Genomic DNA, 17,523 nt, shown 5'->3' with positions numbered 1-17,523 from the left:
TTGCAGTTGGCAAATTTGGTGAAGGCCTGAGGATGGTTTAAAGACAGTCTACTCACTAGGGGGATAGTTTACTTTGGGTGGTGTGGTTCTCACCCTGGGCTTCTGTTTGGGGCTATGTTTAGAAAGCACATCCTGGGACATTGTGACTCAGGGCCTAGAGCAGGGATACCCGGAAGTTTACATAAACCTTGGCTCTCCTCCTTTTTTGAAGAATGGAGTGGATCCAAGGGGCAGCCAGGGACCATGACTTAGCCTCCCCAAGCCAAAAATGTTTGTGTGGCTATATGGGGGGAAGTGGCCTTTCTTTCTCAGGTCCCATCCCAAGTGTGCTTGCAACTTTAAGGACAGGGTCTGCCATAATGGAGAACACTGTGGCTCTGCACTGCCCTTCCCACCAGCTTGCATGGGGCTCCCTTAGACCACTTCCCTCTCCTTCTCCAGTCCTAAGCTGCTCTTTTCCTAGACAGAAACACCATTTGCTGAATCCTTGTCTCCTGCCCCTGCACCCCAAACTCGCAGCTCTTTGCTGCATGCCACTACTGGTCCTCTGAGCCCCCTAAATTGCTCCCAAGCAGGAGACACCCAGCATGTGCAGTCTGTTTTCCAGCTATGCCCTCTACTCCCAAACTTTTATCAAGACTGTGATGTGCGCATCTCAGGAGCTGGAGGAGAGAGGTCCCGAAGAGCAGGAAAGGTGGGGGAGCTGCCTTTGGTTCTATCCTTTGGTCCCTCATGAGCCTCCCTACAGGAGGCGGTGTGGTCAGGTCCAGGACTCTGGGCTCTCCCTGCCATGCCTCAACCCCAGGCCTCTGACCATGCAGTCTCCAGTTGTGAGAATAGAGGGTGGGAGTGTTGTCAGAAATCCCAGAAGACTTCTTGTTCAGGGGAGTTCTGGGGCCTGGCAGGCCAGGGAAAAGCTTGAGTTTGGAAGAGAACCCTCTGTAACAAATGCTCAGCCATGGAACACACCTTCCTGGGCACTTCCTGTGAGCCAGGGCCATCCTGGGCTGGTCCTGGTACTTTTCCTGGGGAGCATGAGAGAGCAGAACAGGAAGCCTGGCTTTGGGTGAAGGGGTGGCTGGCTCTCTTGGGAAGTGTCCAACCACTCTTGTTCCCCTTATTCTGACCATATTGAGGCACCCACCAGCCAATCCACTTTGTTGGCATTGGGTGTGGAAGAAAGTAGGGCATCTTCACTTCACCTCATACCTTCTTTTCCCTTGGCAGGCCTCCAAGCACAAAGGCTCCCACTGGCTATATCATCCGGTAGGTGACCACAGGACCTTACCTGCCTCCCCATGCCTGCCCACACTGCTCCCTGGATTCTCACAGGGTAGCTCACGGGGCTACTTCTTCTGGGGTCTCTTATAGGGGAGTGTTCACCAAGCCCATAGACAGCTCATGTCAGCCACATCGGCAGTTCCCCAAGGCCAACGGAGCTCCAAAAAGGTGTGTGTCCTCGGGATGAGGGCCTAGGCCAAGCACCAGGTGTGAGGGCCTAGGCTGGGCTCATGGCAGAGAGATTACTCTGTCTGTTCCTGGGTGGGGAGGCGTGGTGGATGGCAGTTCTCCTCCTGTGTAGGGCAGGGCCCTGGAGAGTAGTGCTGGGACACAAAGCCCCAAGTGGATGTATGACCCAGATCGGGCAGTCTGGTTTCCCAGCAGCCAGGCCTCTGGGAGACCTTGGGCCACTACCCGGCTGGCCCCAATCATCGGGGCAGAGACACAGGGAGGAGTCTGGGGTTCACAGCCTTGACTTGCTGTCTGACTGCACTGAGCTGTGTGTTTTACTTTACCTTCTTCTTAGAAGGCTGAAGTGGCATGCCGTCAAAGTGCCTTGGTGTTAAGTTGAACCTGGGCTCCATCAGAAAGGCATGGTCCAGGGGTCTGGGTCAACCTATGGCAGGAGGGCTGCCCTGCTCAGGATGGCACAGATGATCTGGGTGTGTGGCAGGGCTGAGAGAAAAGAGGAAAGGCCACCAGCCATATTCCTACTGGGTTATGTGGACTAATTTGGAAGCAAGAAGGGGCCTGGGAGTGGGCACATGGAAACTCCTTTCCTTTCTAGTGCTGCTGGTCTGCTGAGAGCAGCTCCCACTGGGCCTCCTCGGCCCTCCTCCTCTGGCTATAAGATGACTACCGAGGATTACAAGAAGCTGTAAGTATACAATTGCAGACCCAGTTCAGTTCCCTCCTTCAAGGACAAGCCCAAACAGCAGGCCTGCTGAGGGCAGCTGGTTGCTTGCATTTGAGCATGGCCCTGGAGTGCCAGCCTGACATTCCTACCAGTTGCCACTGTGACCTGGGGCACATTGCACTTCTGATCTGAGGCAAAGCAGGGGCTCTAAGAAGCTTATAGAAGGGGCCAGTGGGTCTGGAAGAAGGGTCATGAACCATGGATCTGGGGTTGCTGCTGGATGACTCTGCTTTCTGGACATGCCTCTGCCCCGCTCTGGGGTGTAAGCCAGGCTGCTCTGGGGCCTGATGATTCTGAACATGCTGATAGCCCTGGCAGCCTATAAGTGATTGGTATTTTGTGCTGAAATCTGAACTGCTTCTTCAATATAAATCTTTGGGGCTCCCCTTCTGGCCCCTATCAAATAAGCCCCTCACTATGTGCCCAGGGAGGGGGTTTCTGGAAAGAGGTGTGCATTGAATCTGCAGTTCCCAGAGGCTCCACATCTTTATATTGCTTTATATCCCTGTCACAACCATCCAGTGACATGGAGCAGCTAGGAAATCTTTCTGGAGAAGGGGAGAGGCTTGAAATGGGTCTTGGAGGACAGTTAGGGTTGGAATAAGGGGAGAGGAAAGGAGTGGCTCTCGAGGAGGAAGAAGTGGCATGAGCAAAGGCTCAGGGGAAACAATGCCAACATGTGCTATTATTGTTGTAAGTCAGGAAGCCAAGCTACTGAGGGTGGCAGCCTGTGATAGGAAGCAGGGGAAGAGATGGGGGAGGAGGGGCCACAACCAATAGCATCCTCACACCCTCCCACGTCTCCCAGGGCACCCTACAATGTCAGGCGTAGCTCAGCATCAGGGGATGCAGAAGAGGAGGAGGTTCGCTTCTCATCTGATGAGCAGAAACGGAGGTAATGGTGCCCGCTGGGCGTCCCACAGGCAGGGTAGAGGCCCAAGTTTCTGTCGCCTGGTGACATAAGAATTGTGCCAGTTGCAGTGACGAAATGTACAACATATACAATATCAGTGCTGGCCTGTTTGCTGGAGGAGTGGCTTCCAGCAACAGGTGTCATTTATTGAGTCCCAGAACCACCCACTCAGGGCTGGGCCAGCTCAGAGGACCCTTTATGAACCTTTCATGGAGCAGAACATAGGTAATGAGGGTCTGGGGGAGGCTTCAACTGTGGGTGGACAGAGTATACAGAGGGAGGTGCTTTAGGACTTTATGTCAATTTGCTAAGAAGGGTCCTGGGCAAATTGGACCAAAATCAGCCATCCTTCTGGGAGGAGCCCTCTGTGTGTAGGCCACGTGTGCTGTGTGTATGCTGTGCATGCTGTGTATGCTGTATGCTGGGCTGGCCCTGCACACCTGGGTGGCAGGGCCATGCTCTGGAGGTATCAGTGCCCCTCACCCCAAAATGAGGCCTGGGCGCTTGGGCAGCAGCTAGTCTCTGAGGAGGTCCCCTGGGCTGAGCCTGCCCCCAGTCCCAATGTCTTTGGGCCCTCTGTGCCTTAGGAAACAGCAAGTTCCTGTGCTAAAGGTCTGGCAGATGGGACAATCTTAAGGGTAGAATATACAATGGCAGTGGTCCCGGGCCTAGGAGGTATAGGGGAAGAGTCAGAAGCTCAGAGCCAGGCTGCTGAGCATTGACTGCCCACTCTGCCATCAGCTAGGTGTGTGGTCTCACACAAGTCACTAAAGTTTCCTGTGCCTCAGTTTCTTCATTTGTAAACTGTGGGTGATACTAGCACCTACTTTCCTAAGTTTTAAGGACTCAGTGAGCCAGTATGGATTCATAGCATCCAGCACAGACAGGGCCAGGCCCATAATCTATGCTCGATAAATGTGGGCTGCCCTCCCCTTGGTCTGTATGTTTCCTTGCCTCCCTGATGTGGCCCTGAGCCATCCTGGGTAGCTGCTGGGCTATGCTGGCAGAGTGAATCCTGCCGTATGCCATTAGATACCCTCTCTCTGTGCCACCGCAGGTCAGAGGCTGCAAGCAGTGTGGTGAGGAAGACAGCTCCTCGGGAGCACTCCTATGTTCTGTCAGCAGCCAAGAAGAGCACGAGGTGAGTTACACAACAGGAGACACAGCAGGGCCTGGCTTCTGGGTAAGCTCAGCTGCCAGACCTTCTGGGATTCTCAAATGCTCTTTCTGGAAAACTGAGAGGTCTGGCTCCTGCCATCAGGGCTAATGAGGTACTGAGAGTGAGAAAGAGAGAGGCCCGGGACCCTATAAAGCAGAGTGGTCATGATGTCCGTTGGTCATGATGTCAGTTGTTCATGGGTTCTGTCCAACACATTGCCTTTCTGCTTCCTTTCCAGCAGCCCTGCCCAGGAGATGCAGGCCCCATTCATTGCAAAGAGGTAAATGTCCACAAGGGAAGCCTTACAAGCCTCTTGCTGGCTGCCGAGAAGGCCTCCTGCCAGCAGGAGTGGAGTATGGGCACCATGGAAAGCAGGTGCAGAGTGGGAAGGGGCCCCTGTCCCTGAGCAAGGGAAGTAGTGAGGGCCTGATGGCTTCTGTCTGGAGGCCAGATGAGCAACTAGGTGGGTATGGTGGCACTTGTGGCCTCAGCAGGCAGTTCTCTGTAGGCAGGATCTGGCTGACAGAACATAGCTTATGGCTGGAAACTTCCACTTGCTAACAGGGTTAGAGCCCTGGCCCCCAATAGAGCCTTAGTATTTTCAAGGGCTTCTGGGGTTTTGAAGCAAAAGTAGCTACCAGGATGAAAAGGAGTCGTTCCCCTGCCCTCCCTCCCACCCTACCAGGGATGGGCTGGACAATGCCTCGGCAGGAGGGATTGTTGGGCTGGGGTCCAGAGGGTTTTCATTGGGAGTCTCTGCCTGCCCAGGCCCTTGGAAGTGACCATGATATTGGAGATGGGCCCTAAAGGGTGAACAGAATTCGACAGGAAATTATCAGGACATTAAGACACTCCAGTTGAGTGAGAAAGGAGTGTCCCCATCAGTTGAGACAGAATATCTTCTGGGAGAGAGTATTTGGGGAGTACAGAGAAGAGACTTCCAGAAAGTTGAATTTTAGGGATATTCCATGAGGTAAACAAGGAAAGCATCTATGACAAGGTGGCATAGTGAGCTGAAGACTGGAATAAGTCAGGAAAGGGTGATGGCAGCACAAAGAAAATGACAGATAATGATGTGCTCTTACTGGCTGTATTAGGTTCCCAGGGTTGCTATAAGAAGGTACCACAAACTGGGTGGCATAGACCCGAGAAATGTACTGTCTCCCGGTTCTGGAGGCTGTAAGTCCAAGATCAAGGTGTCAGCAGGATTGGTTCCTTCTGGAGGCTGTGAAAGAGAAACTGTCCCTGGCTTCTCTCCCAGCTTCTGGTGGTAGCAGTCAACCCTTGGCATTCCTTGGCTTGTAGACACATCACCCCAATCTCTGCCTCTATCATCCTATGACCTTTTGTCTGTGTGTCTGTGTCCAAATTTTCCTCATCTTATAAGGACACTGGTCATTGGATTTAGAGCTCACCCTACTCTGATCTTATGCTGACTACATCCGCCAACACCCTACTTCCAAAAAAGGTCCCACTCACAGGTTCCAGGAAGACATGGATTTTGGAAGGACACTATTCAACCTGATGTGCTGTCCTTTATCCTAAACTGGAGTTGCTGAGCCTTCAGGCTGGGCCACCTCATGGCCATAGACAGCACTGAAGGAAATCACATCCTTCAAGAACAGCAAGCTCTAGGGCAGCTGAGTAAGGCCACAGGTGCCCTGGGAACAGGTGGTGCATCTGTTTCTCTTATTGCCCAAAGGATTGAGGTGGTGGATGAGGACAGGCCTTCTGAGAAGAGCCAGAACCCACCTGCTCTAGCAAGATCTTCTCCTGGCTCAAGCAGGTAATCAATTACTCATCTCTGCCTGGGGCTGGTGGCTGCCAGGCTTGCCTGCCACTGTTACTATGGAACCTCTGCTAGGTCATCTCCTTGCAGAGCCTCTGGGTCAATGGTCCCATGTGCCCAGTGTCAAGATGGGGCACAGAAATCAATAAGAGCTTTCTGGCTTGATATCCTAGGGCTAAAAGAAGCAAAACAGCCTGGCCTCCAGAGAGAGAGAGTACATCACTCTTGTCTTTTTAATGCGTATCTGTGTCAACTTAACCCAGTGGTGGGCCCAGCATCCTAGGAAAAAGTACTAACCATAGGGTTTGAGAGGGGCTACCATCAGAGCACTAGCCCTGCCATTCTTGGGCTTGTTTATAGCTCTTCTGTAAGTTGTCCAAGTTCAACCTGCCAGCTATGTCCTCTGCCTCCTTCTGGGGAAGGAGGCTCTACAGTCCCCAGCCCTGCTCACAGCTACCTTCTTTGCCAGTGTGGATGGAGGCAGAGCCAAAGTGTCTCGGGCGATTTAGACTGAGCACATGCCGAGTCTGCCCAGCCCCACCAGGAGCTGGGAGCCTAGGTGGGTGCCATGAGCTGGCTCTGGTCTGTAAGCTGGTCAGATGGGATGGTTTGGGACTGGGATGACAGGGCAGAGCCAGGCTGAGTGCTGGTGATCTCACTACAGACGGGGCCCTGATTTGTTCTGATTTCTGAGCCCTGAGTATCCAGGCAAATAATGGTGCTCTCTTGTCTGCAAATGAAGAGCAATCAATACCTCCTTGTACTTTGCAGTGAATCAAGGTAAGTCCTGTTCAGAGCACCACTTCCCTGTTGTTGCTGCTGTTTAAAGCTCCTGCCTGGACTGGGAGCTTTGTCTAAATCCAAGTCTACTAAGTGTTATGCCTCCATGGCACCCTTGGAAGACCCTTAAGCCAGAGAGGCAGAGCACCTTTCTCTACAGGTCACTTTTAGGGGCCCCAGGGGCCATTCTCGTAATGCCACTGCAAGCCTCTACTTCCCTCCCCAGTTCAAGTTCCACAAAAATCTGTATGTGACCACAGTCCCTCAGGGCTACCTCCTCTGTGCTAGGAGGGAGATAGGGCCACCTGCCATAGCATAGACTGGTAGACAGCAAGGCTGCAGACCTTTTCTCATAGAGGGAGCTAGGAGTGTGAGGCCACCCTGGAGCCATGGCCCCAGCAGCAACACTGCCCCTCTTCTTCACTGCCTCCATGTCTTGATCCTCCCTGTTTGTCTGAACTTTTGTCCATGAGAACTTTTCTTTCTTTTTTATTTTTAAGTTTATTTATTTTGAGAGAGACAGAGGCAGCATGAGTGGGGGAGGGGCAGCGAGAGAGGGAGAGAGAGAATCCCAAACAGGCTCCGAGTTGTTAGCGCAGAGCCCGACACAGAGCTTTAACTCACAAAACCACAAAACCATGAGATCACGACCTAAGCTGAAATCAAGAGTCAGATACTTAACTGACTGAGCCACCCAGGTGCACCTGTCACAATGATGGGGGATTGATGGGACATAGGGACTTAGTTTGCTAGGGCAGCTGTAACCCAGGACCACAGATGGGGAGACTCAAACAACTGAAATGTATTGTCTCACAGTTCTGGAGGCCAGAAGTCTGAGATCTAGTTGTCAGCAGGGTTGGTTCTTTCTGAGGGCTGGGAGGGAGGCCTCTCCTCGATTTATAGATGGACCCCTCTGTGTCTCCTCACATGCTCTTCCCTCTGTGCGTGTCTGTGTCTGTGTGTGTGTGTCTGTGTTCTAATCTCCTCTTCTTATAAGGACATCAGTCATTTTAGATTTGGAGCACACCCTACTTCAGTATAGCCTCATCTTAACTAATTCCATCTGCAGTGACTCTGTTTCCAAATAAAGCTCACAATCTGAGGTACCAGGGTTAGGACTGCAACATATGTATTTGAAAGGCATTTTAACTTATCCTTTGGATGTTTAATACCCATCATCTGCTGTCATAGCAAGGTGGGTGTAGTGGTTTGCTAAGGCAGCAGTAAGAAAGTACCCCAAACTGGTGATTCAAACAACAGAAATATACTGTCTCACAGTTGTGGACGTCAGAATTCTGAGATCAGTCTTGCCTGTGAGGCCCCAGCAAACAGAACTGGTACCAGATTACAGAAAGTCCTAGATACCAGAGATGTTTCACAATGGGGCAGTCTCCAATGGGAAGGAAGGAGTTCTCATCAGAAGTGTGCAACAGGGCCTAGTCAAGGAAGCTTTATACTTAGTTTGATACTTCTCATAGTGCTTCTTCACTCAGATTGTGAAGTCACAAAATATCTGGAACCCCCCAGGCAGCTTCCAGGTAAGCTTATGGCTGGTCCTGAGTGGCCTTCCTTTCTGACCCCACTGTATCAGACAGGTCCTGCACTGCTCAGGTCAGGCAACCACCATCAGTTCCCCACACTCAGCTCCTCTCTGCCTGGTTATCTGAAAACTCCAGGTCAGGCTGTGCCCTTGAGGGAGTGTAGCCCTGTGGGGAGCAGTGACTCAACAAAACTGGGTGCTGTACCACTTCAGAAAAAGCTGGTTTATGCAGAATGAGGCAGGAAAATATCACAGCCTTGTCTCCAGGTATGGTCTTGATGAGGCTGCCTCCTCCCCAAGTCTGCCCCTGCCGTATCCCCCTTGGCTCAAATCTCCTGTAAATTCCTCATCTCATCCAGCAGGCCAACCAAGAGAAAAGCCCTTGTCTTAGGTGCCAAACCCGTCAGGGACTTCAGGGAGGCCTGAAAGTTTGGAACAGAAAGAGTACACCACAAGAACACCCACAGGGTGTGTCCTCTGGGCTGCCCAGCTGTCATTTTCCTTCCATTAGATACCAGACCTGCCTGGCCTCTCAAAGGCCCCTCAGCTCCAAGTTCCCACATCTGAACTACGTGTCTCTACCGTCACTCCCACCCCCTGGTGGGCCTTCCCTCCATGTACCCCAGGACTTATTTTCTTTGGTTCATCTTACTTTTAACCCTCTCATTGTGGGACAACTTCTATATACCTTCTGGACTGAACTAATTCAAATACCCTCTTCCAGAGAGACTAGTCTGCACAAGTGCCTCCAGGCCTGGCTGCTGTCTCTGTTACAGCACTGGTCAAGCTTCCTTGGCTTTCTGCCTCATTCAACCACAGCGGGGCCAGCAGGCTGTGCCCCAGCATGCTGTCTGGCAGAGTAAGCTGGAGAGCACTGAGTAAAGGCACAGCTTTTGGCACAAGGCAAACCCTGGCAGTGCCCTGTACTAGCTTTGAGCAAGCCACTTTAACTCTCTGTACCTCCGTTTCCTCATGTATACAATAGTGAGTAGTGATACCTACCTCCTGAGGCTGCCCCCAAATACTAAATGGGATAATGCATATGAAGTCCTTGGCACAGTGCCTTGGTGCTCCCAGTTACAGGCTTGCTGATTTGCAGGGCCTTCTTCAAATGAAGAGACCAATATCGCCACTTTGCCAGCATCTGAGGGAAATGTGGTTGTGGGTGCGGGAGGAGGTACTCCCACAGACAGCTGGGGCCACACTGGAGGAGTGCTCCTGGTCTCAAATGGCTCTCAGACTAACTGACAACTTAAGATTAGACTAGAGCCATCTGTGGTTGAAGGTCTGGTCAGAGAGTGGGGCTGGTGGGCTGCTGCAGAAGAGATGCTGGAGGGCCCCTGTATGCATTTGCTGGAGCTGCTGTCACAAGTTATCATAACTCATAGATAAAACAACAGAAACATATCCTCTCACAGCCCTGGAGGCCAGAAATCCTAAATAAAGATGTCAGCAGGGCTATATGTTCCCTCCAAACACTCTGCAGGAGAATTTGTTCCAGGCCTTTCTCTTAGCTTTTGGTATTGCTGGCAATTCTTGGCAACTCTCAGTTTGTAGATGTATCACTCCAGTCTCTGCCCCTCTCTTCACATGGCCATATTCCTTCTGTGTCTGTGTACAAATGTTCCCTTTTTATAAGGGCACCAGTCACATTGAATTAGGACCTACTCTCCTCCAGGAGTTTATCTTAAGTTTATTGCATCTGAAATTACCCTATTTCCAAATAAGGGCACATTCGTAGATACTAGGGGTGAGGACTTCAGTATATCTTTTAAGGGGATACAGTGCAACCCATAATAGCCCCCCCCTCCTCCCGAAGAGGTGCCATTTGAGCTGGGTCTTCAAGAAGGGATTGTTCAGTGGGATGACAAAAAAGGAGGAAGGCATTGAGGGAGAAGTGCCAGCTTTGGCAGGTTAGGGTAACACTTTGTTCCTACTTCCTCTGCCACATAACAAGAAACACCAGTGGGGTCAGTTCTGGCTAGGTGTTTTATGCTGTCATCATTGCTATTGTAGGAGGAGACAAGCAGAGATCAGAGCTGCCCACATGCACCAGGCCCCCTGTCCCTGGAAGCCCTTCCATTTTCCCCCAGTTATCTCCAAAGTGCTAGGTCTCAGCCAAATCCCAGAAGGAACATACATAGGCAGCCCAGTGACCCAGTCCTCTATGGCCTCCTAGTTTAGCTTGGAGCCGCATGTCAGGATCAACCCCAAGGTAACTTTCTGAGGAGAGCAGCCAAGTCACACCGGCTCACCCAAAATGAAGAGTACCTACCTCTCTGTCTTCACCCTGGCCCCTCCTTCCCCATCATGGGACCCCAGAGGGGCCTTTCTAAAGTGCCAGTCTGATTATGTGAAGCTCTTTGTCCCCCACTTCAAGCCCATCCCATGGCTTCTCTTTGCCACACCGGATTTGGCTTCAGCATTTCAGACCCCTGCCAGCCTCTACCTCTTCCTCCCCTACCTCTCTCCAGCTGGCCCCCAGCAAGGCTACATCTCCATGAAGCTTCTCAGGTGCCCTTGGAGCTGGATTTGTACACAGCCTTACACTTTAGTAGAGCCAGGACCCATGGTACTTTGCCCCTATTTTGCTCCACCCCCCCATACACACTAGACTTGGGGCTTCACCTGGCCTGGGGTTCACCCCCATCTATACCCTGGGCCCAACCCAGTGTCCAGAGGCAGCTGAAGAAAGGAAGGAGAGGCTGCAAGTGGGCTGGGTCTTAAAGGATGGCTTAGGCCTTACCTTGTGCACCTGGGGAGGTATGGTCTGGGGTGACCAGTACCCCCACAAAGCCAGAGAGCTCTAGATTGCCTCTGGCTCTGGTCATCACCGTGGCCCAAGCCTGCTGGGGGTCAGGCCCTGCAATGGAACCAGACTTGGAGGGATGTATGTGGTCACCTGTGGGCCAGGTTCTGAGCACAGGAATCCTCAAAGGGGTCCTCTGAGTACTGAGAATGACTGATTCTCTGTGGGCTCCAGTTCACAGGCACCTGGTCACTTGTCTTCATCCCTCAAGTCTCTGATATCCTACTCCCACTGGCTCTCACTCCAAATTTGGTCTGTAGGTTTCCTTACTATATTGTTTCTCATCAGTCCCCATCAGCCCATATACCCAGAATTTTCACTGGCATCACAAATAGCTACTTTGGAATTTCCATGGGAACCATAGCCAAGGCTCACCTCTGCAAATGGGTGACATCATCATGGCAGCAGCTACAGACAGTGCATTGGAGCTGGACAGTCCCATTGCCATCCAGAATCCACTTGTTGTGGTTGAAGAGGGCTGGGCTCGAGGGTGGGAGACTGGTAAAGGGGTGTTTCATTCTCCTTCCTCTGCAACCTGGAAGTCAGTGGCCCAAGCTCAGCTGTAGCACCAAGAAAGCTAAAGGTCAAAGAGGAGACAAGAGAAAAAACAAATGGTTTGGGGTGTCCCACTGTATTACCCAGGAGGCTCCTGAAGGAGAATGCCCTTGGACCCCTGGCACAGATGGGAAAGGGGGAGGCTTTTCTTACCAGCAAGTCCCTGGCTCTCTTTCTTGGCTGCAGTACAAGAGATGAGGAGGCTGTCCACCTGCAGATCATGACACCTGGGGCAGGACTCCGCCTGATGACCCCAGACCTGGAAGGAATGAGGTATGGGGGCCCTGTTGGGCTCCTTTCACACCATTTTAGAGATGGGATCAGCAGGAAGGGGTGCAAATGATCAGGCCCAGGGACTGGTTGGTAAAAGACGTGGTCAACCTGGGTTCTTTGCCTCCATGTCATTCGTTCACCCCACACCTCTTTAGGAGCAAGCACTTGGTTCATGTGAGGCCAGACCTGGCCCCGGGGACCCAGTGGTGACTGCCCTCTGGCCAGAGATGCTGACCATCTGGTAGGGGAGGCAGACGCAGACACCAGCAAGCTGTGAGGGCGCGGCCCTGCCAAGCGCTGAGGACAGGACAGGACGGCCGTGCTGGGTGGGGACGCGGGCTCTGCAGAGCCCCCCGAAGCCACTGGGGCCGTCCCTCCGCTTGTGCGAGGGGACCACTGGGGACAGGGTAGCGTCACCAGGTCAGCCTTGACAGCTCATGATGCCACCACACCTGGTGCTGGGAGGGTGAGAGACAGGAGGACTACAACCAGCAAGGAGCACAGAGGGCCCAGCCCCTGCCTCAAAATAGGAGGCCGAGAGCCATGCAACAGGCCGGCAGGATGGGGGGCCGATTGCTAGGAGCTGGGCTCCAGGGAAGCTGGGGTGGGGGCAAGGGGAGATCTAGCAGGGAGGGACCACTTCTCTTTGGAGGGGCAAGTAGTGGGAGGGATCCTACAGCACTCTCTCTCCTACTCATTTAGCTATTCACTCAACTAACATTTACTGAGCACCTGATGCACACCTGACTCCTGCGCCAGGACCTAGAAGGCAGCTATGAAGCAGCCAGACTGCGATTCTGCCACATGAATCCCAGGGAGGGAGGCCAGAGTGTATTCCCACTGGGGTATTAGGAGCTCCAAGCAGGGGCCGCTCACCAGCCTCTCACCAGTGAGTTGGTTAGGGAAGGCTTCCTGGAGGCAGTGTCATCCAAGATGAGTCCTGCTGGATCTCTAGGTACCTTTACTCTCCTCTTTGGTGCCTCCTTCTCCACACCCCCACCCCAGTCAGGCACTGAGTCCTACCCATTCTATTTTAGAGATATTTCCTATTATTATTCTCCTATTGCCCCATCCCTAGACCCTCCACATCTCTACCTGGGTGAGATTTCTAAAAGGCAGAAGTAGTCATGCCAGCCCCCTGGGAAAACCCTGCAATGCCCCCCACCGTGATTGGGTTCTGCAGCCTGAACTCGCTACCCCTCATGTACCCTCCCTCCTTGGGCCCTCGGCTCCAGCCTCCCAGGTCTCCATATGGGGGCCTATGCAGTTGTCTACTCATGGATCAATATTCGCCAAGAACTCTGTGCGCCTGGAGGGCACGGGCTACAGCTAACTGTTCTCTACATTCCCTCTGGCCCAGAACAGAAATGTGGGAGTGTTTGTTTGCTGGAATGATTGAAGATCATCCAGTATGACAACGTCTTTAATAAGGCAACATCGGAAGCTGCTTCATTGATTTTCCTAAGGTGACCACTCTCTGAGAAACAGGGTCAAAGTAACCCCAAGAGATGCAGGAGGAAGCCAGGCTGCCTCCAGTGAACATCCCTGCTGTGTCTCCTGTCTCCAGAATCCGCAAGCTTTCTGTACTTTGTCTTGGAGAGGCAAAGCTACAACAACCCACTGAGATCCCATGGGGGTGTTCCTCCCCCACTTTCCAGCAGGAGAATCAATTTGGGGAAAGAATAAAGAGGGAAAGTTAGAATTAACCAAGCCCTGCCCTGCCTCAACAGCCTAGCAGGTATCCCCATGCATGATGCATATGCAATCACTATGTCTATTTTACAGATGAGGAAACTGAGACCCTGAATGGTCAAGTAACTTGCTCAAGGTTACACGGCCAAGAACAGGCAGATCTAGAACTCCCACCCAGGCTGCCCGGCTCACATTCTGCACCTTCTGCTCCATAACTCACCACACTACTGAGGACCAGGGGGAAGTTACAAGGAGGGGTGACATAAATACTTAGTATTTTTAAATGAATATATAATGAGTTTACTTGTGGGCATCAAAATGCAAATTGCTGGGAGGCATTTGAGGGTTTGTATTGGGAGAAAGGTCAGGGTTCAAGAAAGTTACATGTTATATGCAGACAGATGAAAGCTGAAATAATGGGACTTAATGTCAGTGTTTACATGGGGTACAATATCAAGGGAATTGAGAGAGGGGCTAGCAGGCTGGGAACAGATCCCGGTGTGAAGGTGGCAGCTGCCTGGTCATCCCCCCGAGGGTAGCTTGGTGGCAGTCACTTCTAGCCACGCTGAGGGTGAGCTGACTGAGGGCCAGTTTGAAAGGCATTGGAGGTATGGGTCAGGAGCACAGAGAGGTGAGAACATGTGGAAGTCATTGGCTTGAGGGTAGCAGTTGATGTCATGGGAGCCAAGGAGGTGGGCAAGGCAGTGGAGCATGCAGATGGAAAGGAATGCTGAGAACACCAATACTAAGGGGCAGAAGAGGAGGAAAAGGTGAAGGAGACTGGGACGGTATGGCAAGAGAGGTAGGAGATGGTGTCACAGTGATGACATATGAATTAGGGAAAGAGGGCAGGAGTGGCCCACTGGGTTAGTGGTCCTGAGTGGTGACAATGAAAGGAGTGTCTCCATTGTGTCGGACACCATGAGGCTCCCTGATGACTTCAGAGAGAATAGAGGGAGGTTGAATTAGCATCTTAGGAGCAGTCTCAACACCATACAGGATTATAGTCCAGAACTCTGAAATCAGACTGGGTTCAAATCCTAGCTCTTCCCCTTGTTACCTGGGGACCTTGGGGCAAGTTGCTTGGGCTCTTTGTGCTCCCATTCACTCATCTAGAAAGTATGCAGGGATAAATACACTGCCCATATTCTGGGGTTTATGTGGAGGGTTAATGCATGCAGAATCATGAGAATGGAGTCTGACCCTCAATCAACAGAAGCTATTACTAATGACATTTTGAGAATTGGCTAGTCCTGCAATATCAGCCTTTAAGCTCCTTGGAGACAGTTGGCATCTGGGGATAAGATAACTGCCTTCATCTGAGTGTAGCTGGATAGTTAACTTATGTTTCTTTCCTCCATAGGTCTTCCCTGGGCTTCAAAGACAAGGAGGACCCTAGCCCTAGAGAGGCCAAGAGAGACTTGGCTGGGGAGGAGGCCTGCAAGAGCCCCAGTCCAGACCCTGAAAGGTAACTCAGTGGAGGGACATAGAGCCCATGTGGCCCATGGTCTAAGGTCAACGGATGGAGCTGTGATCAGGACTGTCCAGTTCCCCACTGTGTCCCTGGTGCCTGGGGCAGTGCAGGTCCTCAGTGAATATCTTTTGAAAGAATAAATGAAGGAATACATGAGGTCTGGAGAGGGACAGGCCTGCCAAGATCCCTCAGGAAGCCAGTTGCAGGAGAGGACAAAACTCCAGGCCATACCACCCCCATCCAGCCCTTGGCCCAACTTCACTGTGCCTTTGCCCCTCACTGAAAACAGTCCTACTGATGTCCAGGGCAAGCCAGCCTGCCAAATCAGCAGTTTGGGGAAGTCAGTGACCAAAGGATGCATTGGCCTCAACAGAGCATCTAGCATAGACTTCCAGGATGAACTGTGGATAAAGGGAGACATGGCAGGGGCTGGCAAGGATGGTAGGCAGAGCCAGTGGGGATGATGAGTCCAGAAGGGATGCTTGTTCCCAGCTATCCTATGACCATCTCATTGAGCTGTCCTTTAAGCCAGACCAAGGAGGCCTGGGTGTGGTGAGCATTTCTTCAATGGGAAGCTGGTAACCAGTAATGGGTAAGAGCTCACAGTCTGCCACCATTTTATCAGTTTGAGGTTCTGGACCCCCAATGGAGACTCAGTCATGGAAGTGAGGGAAGGGGACCTGGGATGTCTGGGGGAACTTGTTTCTGCTGTGGGCTCTATCATTTATTAGTGGCCTCAAGTGCCTTGCCCTTTGTTCTGTTAGCCATTGGCTTTCCCACATTGTGCCAGCCTCCTCCCAAGTTGCAATTTTGCTATATTTTTTGGCTCCACTTTCGCTCCCATTCCATCAGGTTTGGAAGAAAAGCAGAAATACTTGCTGATGTCCAGTTGCCTCTAGTTGGAGCAGTGTAGGGTGGCAACTGGGAGCCTGGGCTTCTAGTCCTTGAGGCCCGCTCTCTGGACATCTTAGTTATATTAGATCAAAACCTAATCAGAGTCAGCAAATGTTTCTCTTCCCATAACAGGTCAAGTGATGGTAATGTGGGATCCAGAGCTTCCCTGGAAGCTGAAGGCTTCCTTCCTGAAGGGTCGACTGAAGCAGACATTGACTCTGGGAGAGGAGGGTAAGCTGCCTGAAGGAGGCAGATGGCCCTAAGTTATTGATTTCTCGTGTCCCTGATGACAGGCCAGGGTCAAGCTGCCAAAACTGCTTGGGTTACTGGGGGCTGAGCACTGATCATTTCCCATAGTCCGGTCTACAGTTTGCTTCTCCAGTTGTTCCCAACACATCCTTTGTCCCTGTGCTTTCCACTTAAATCAGAATTGCCTATGCTTGAATCTTGCTCGTTCTCCTACCCTCTGCTACTGGCTCTCAAGATCCTCCAGAGCAGGTGCAAGGGGCCACTTACAGCTGGAGGCTCAGCCCCTGCCTGGGCAGGCACCAGGAGGTAGGATGAATGTGTGGGGAATGAGTGAAGGGACAAACAAACAAATGATGGATGAATCTATGCCTTCTTTCTTCTTGGCTGAGCTCTGAGGACAAGCTAGAAGGAGGTCCTTCATCTCTGCTTCCTTCTTTTCCTTCCACAAGTCCCAAAGTTCCTTTTCCTCTCCCACCCACCTTCCCTGGCCAGTTATGCTCTGTGGTTCAGTGAGAGAAAAAGCAGTGGCCCCACTGAGAAGACAAGCATGTCTGGCTGAGCTCCAAGTTCCTGGATCTGGGTGGAGTCAGGGTCCACTTTCTCAGGTGATTCAGGGAGTGGCTCCAAAGGTCCCACCTGTCTCTGAGTGGCTCCAAACCAAGCATGAGTCATCCTTGGGGACAAAGGATAGGTATGCTGATGTTGGCCCAGATAGTTCAGCTCCAAGTTGTGCTAGCACCCTTATGGTTCAGAGCAGATGGACAAAGCCAGTGTCTGCAGAGAGCTGCAAGGGCATGCTGCCAGCCAGCACACTTGCCCTACCACTGTGCCTCAGCAGGTGCAAGGAAAGGCCACTGGGCTGGGGCGTTGGCTCTCCAAGCTGCCACTAGTGGGGAGGACTGTCTGAAAGCCCAACACTTGCAGCCTGCCTCACTGTGTGCCGGCCAGCACAGCTGTGCAGACTAACTGTTGCTGTTGTATACCTCTGGTCCAGTATGACTGGGTCAAGTTCTTGACTGCTCTGTCTTTCAATGTTCATCCAGATCATTCTTCTTGCTTACATACCCTCCTAAAACAAAGTCTTTGCTCTCTGCTTTCAGTTTCTTTAAAATGAAGCCAAATATCAAATTAACTTACAAATCACTCTGAAGAATCTTCTAGAATTTTATGACTTTTAACCTAGTTTTTTACATTGTCTT

General features: G+C 51.9%; 1 protein-coding gene across 1 annotated transcript in view; it reads left to right on the top strand.

The window, feature by feature from the left end:
• Nucleotides 1–17,523, top strand: part of LOC144226847 (zinc finger protein 185-like) — a gene marked incomplete at its 3' end in the record, with an annotated part of 35,165 nt that overhangs the window by 15,819 nt on the left and 1,823 nt on the right. Inside the window, exons 5-14 of the mRNA XM_077758363.1 lie at nt 1,228–1,266; nt 1,372–1,449; nt 2,069–2,158; nt 3,006–3,092; nt 4,168–4,251; nt 4,508–4,549; nt 5,972–6,055; nt 11,929–12,015; nt 15,071–15,175; nt 16,208–16,306. Coding sequence (XP_077614489.1) covers nt 1,228–1,266; nt 1,372–1,449; nt 2,069–2,158; nt 3,006–3,092; nt 4,168–4,251; nt 4,508–4,549; nt 5,972–6,055; nt 11,929–12,015; nt 15,071–15,175; nt 16,208–16,306 — 795 coding nt within the window. The remainder of the gene's footprint in view (nt 1–1,227; nt 1,267–1,371; nt 1,450–2,068; nt 2,159–3,005; nt 3,093–4,167; nt 4,252–4,507; nt 4,550–5,971; nt 6,056–11,928; nt 12,016–15,070; nt 15,176–16,207; nt 16,307–17,523) is intronic.

Source organism: Crocuta crocuta, unplaced genomic scaffold (assembly GCF_008692635.1).
Source record: "Crocuta crocuta isolate KB4526 unplaced genomic scaffold, BGI_CrCroc_1.0 scaffold2141, whole genome shotgun sequence".
Taxonomy (NCBI): Eukaryota; Metazoa; Chordata; class Mammalia; order Carnivora; family Hyaenidae; genus Crocuta; species Crocuta crocuta.
The sequence above is the reverse complement of the archived record's forward strand: the minus strand, read 5'-3'. Positions and strand labels throughout refer to the sequence as shown.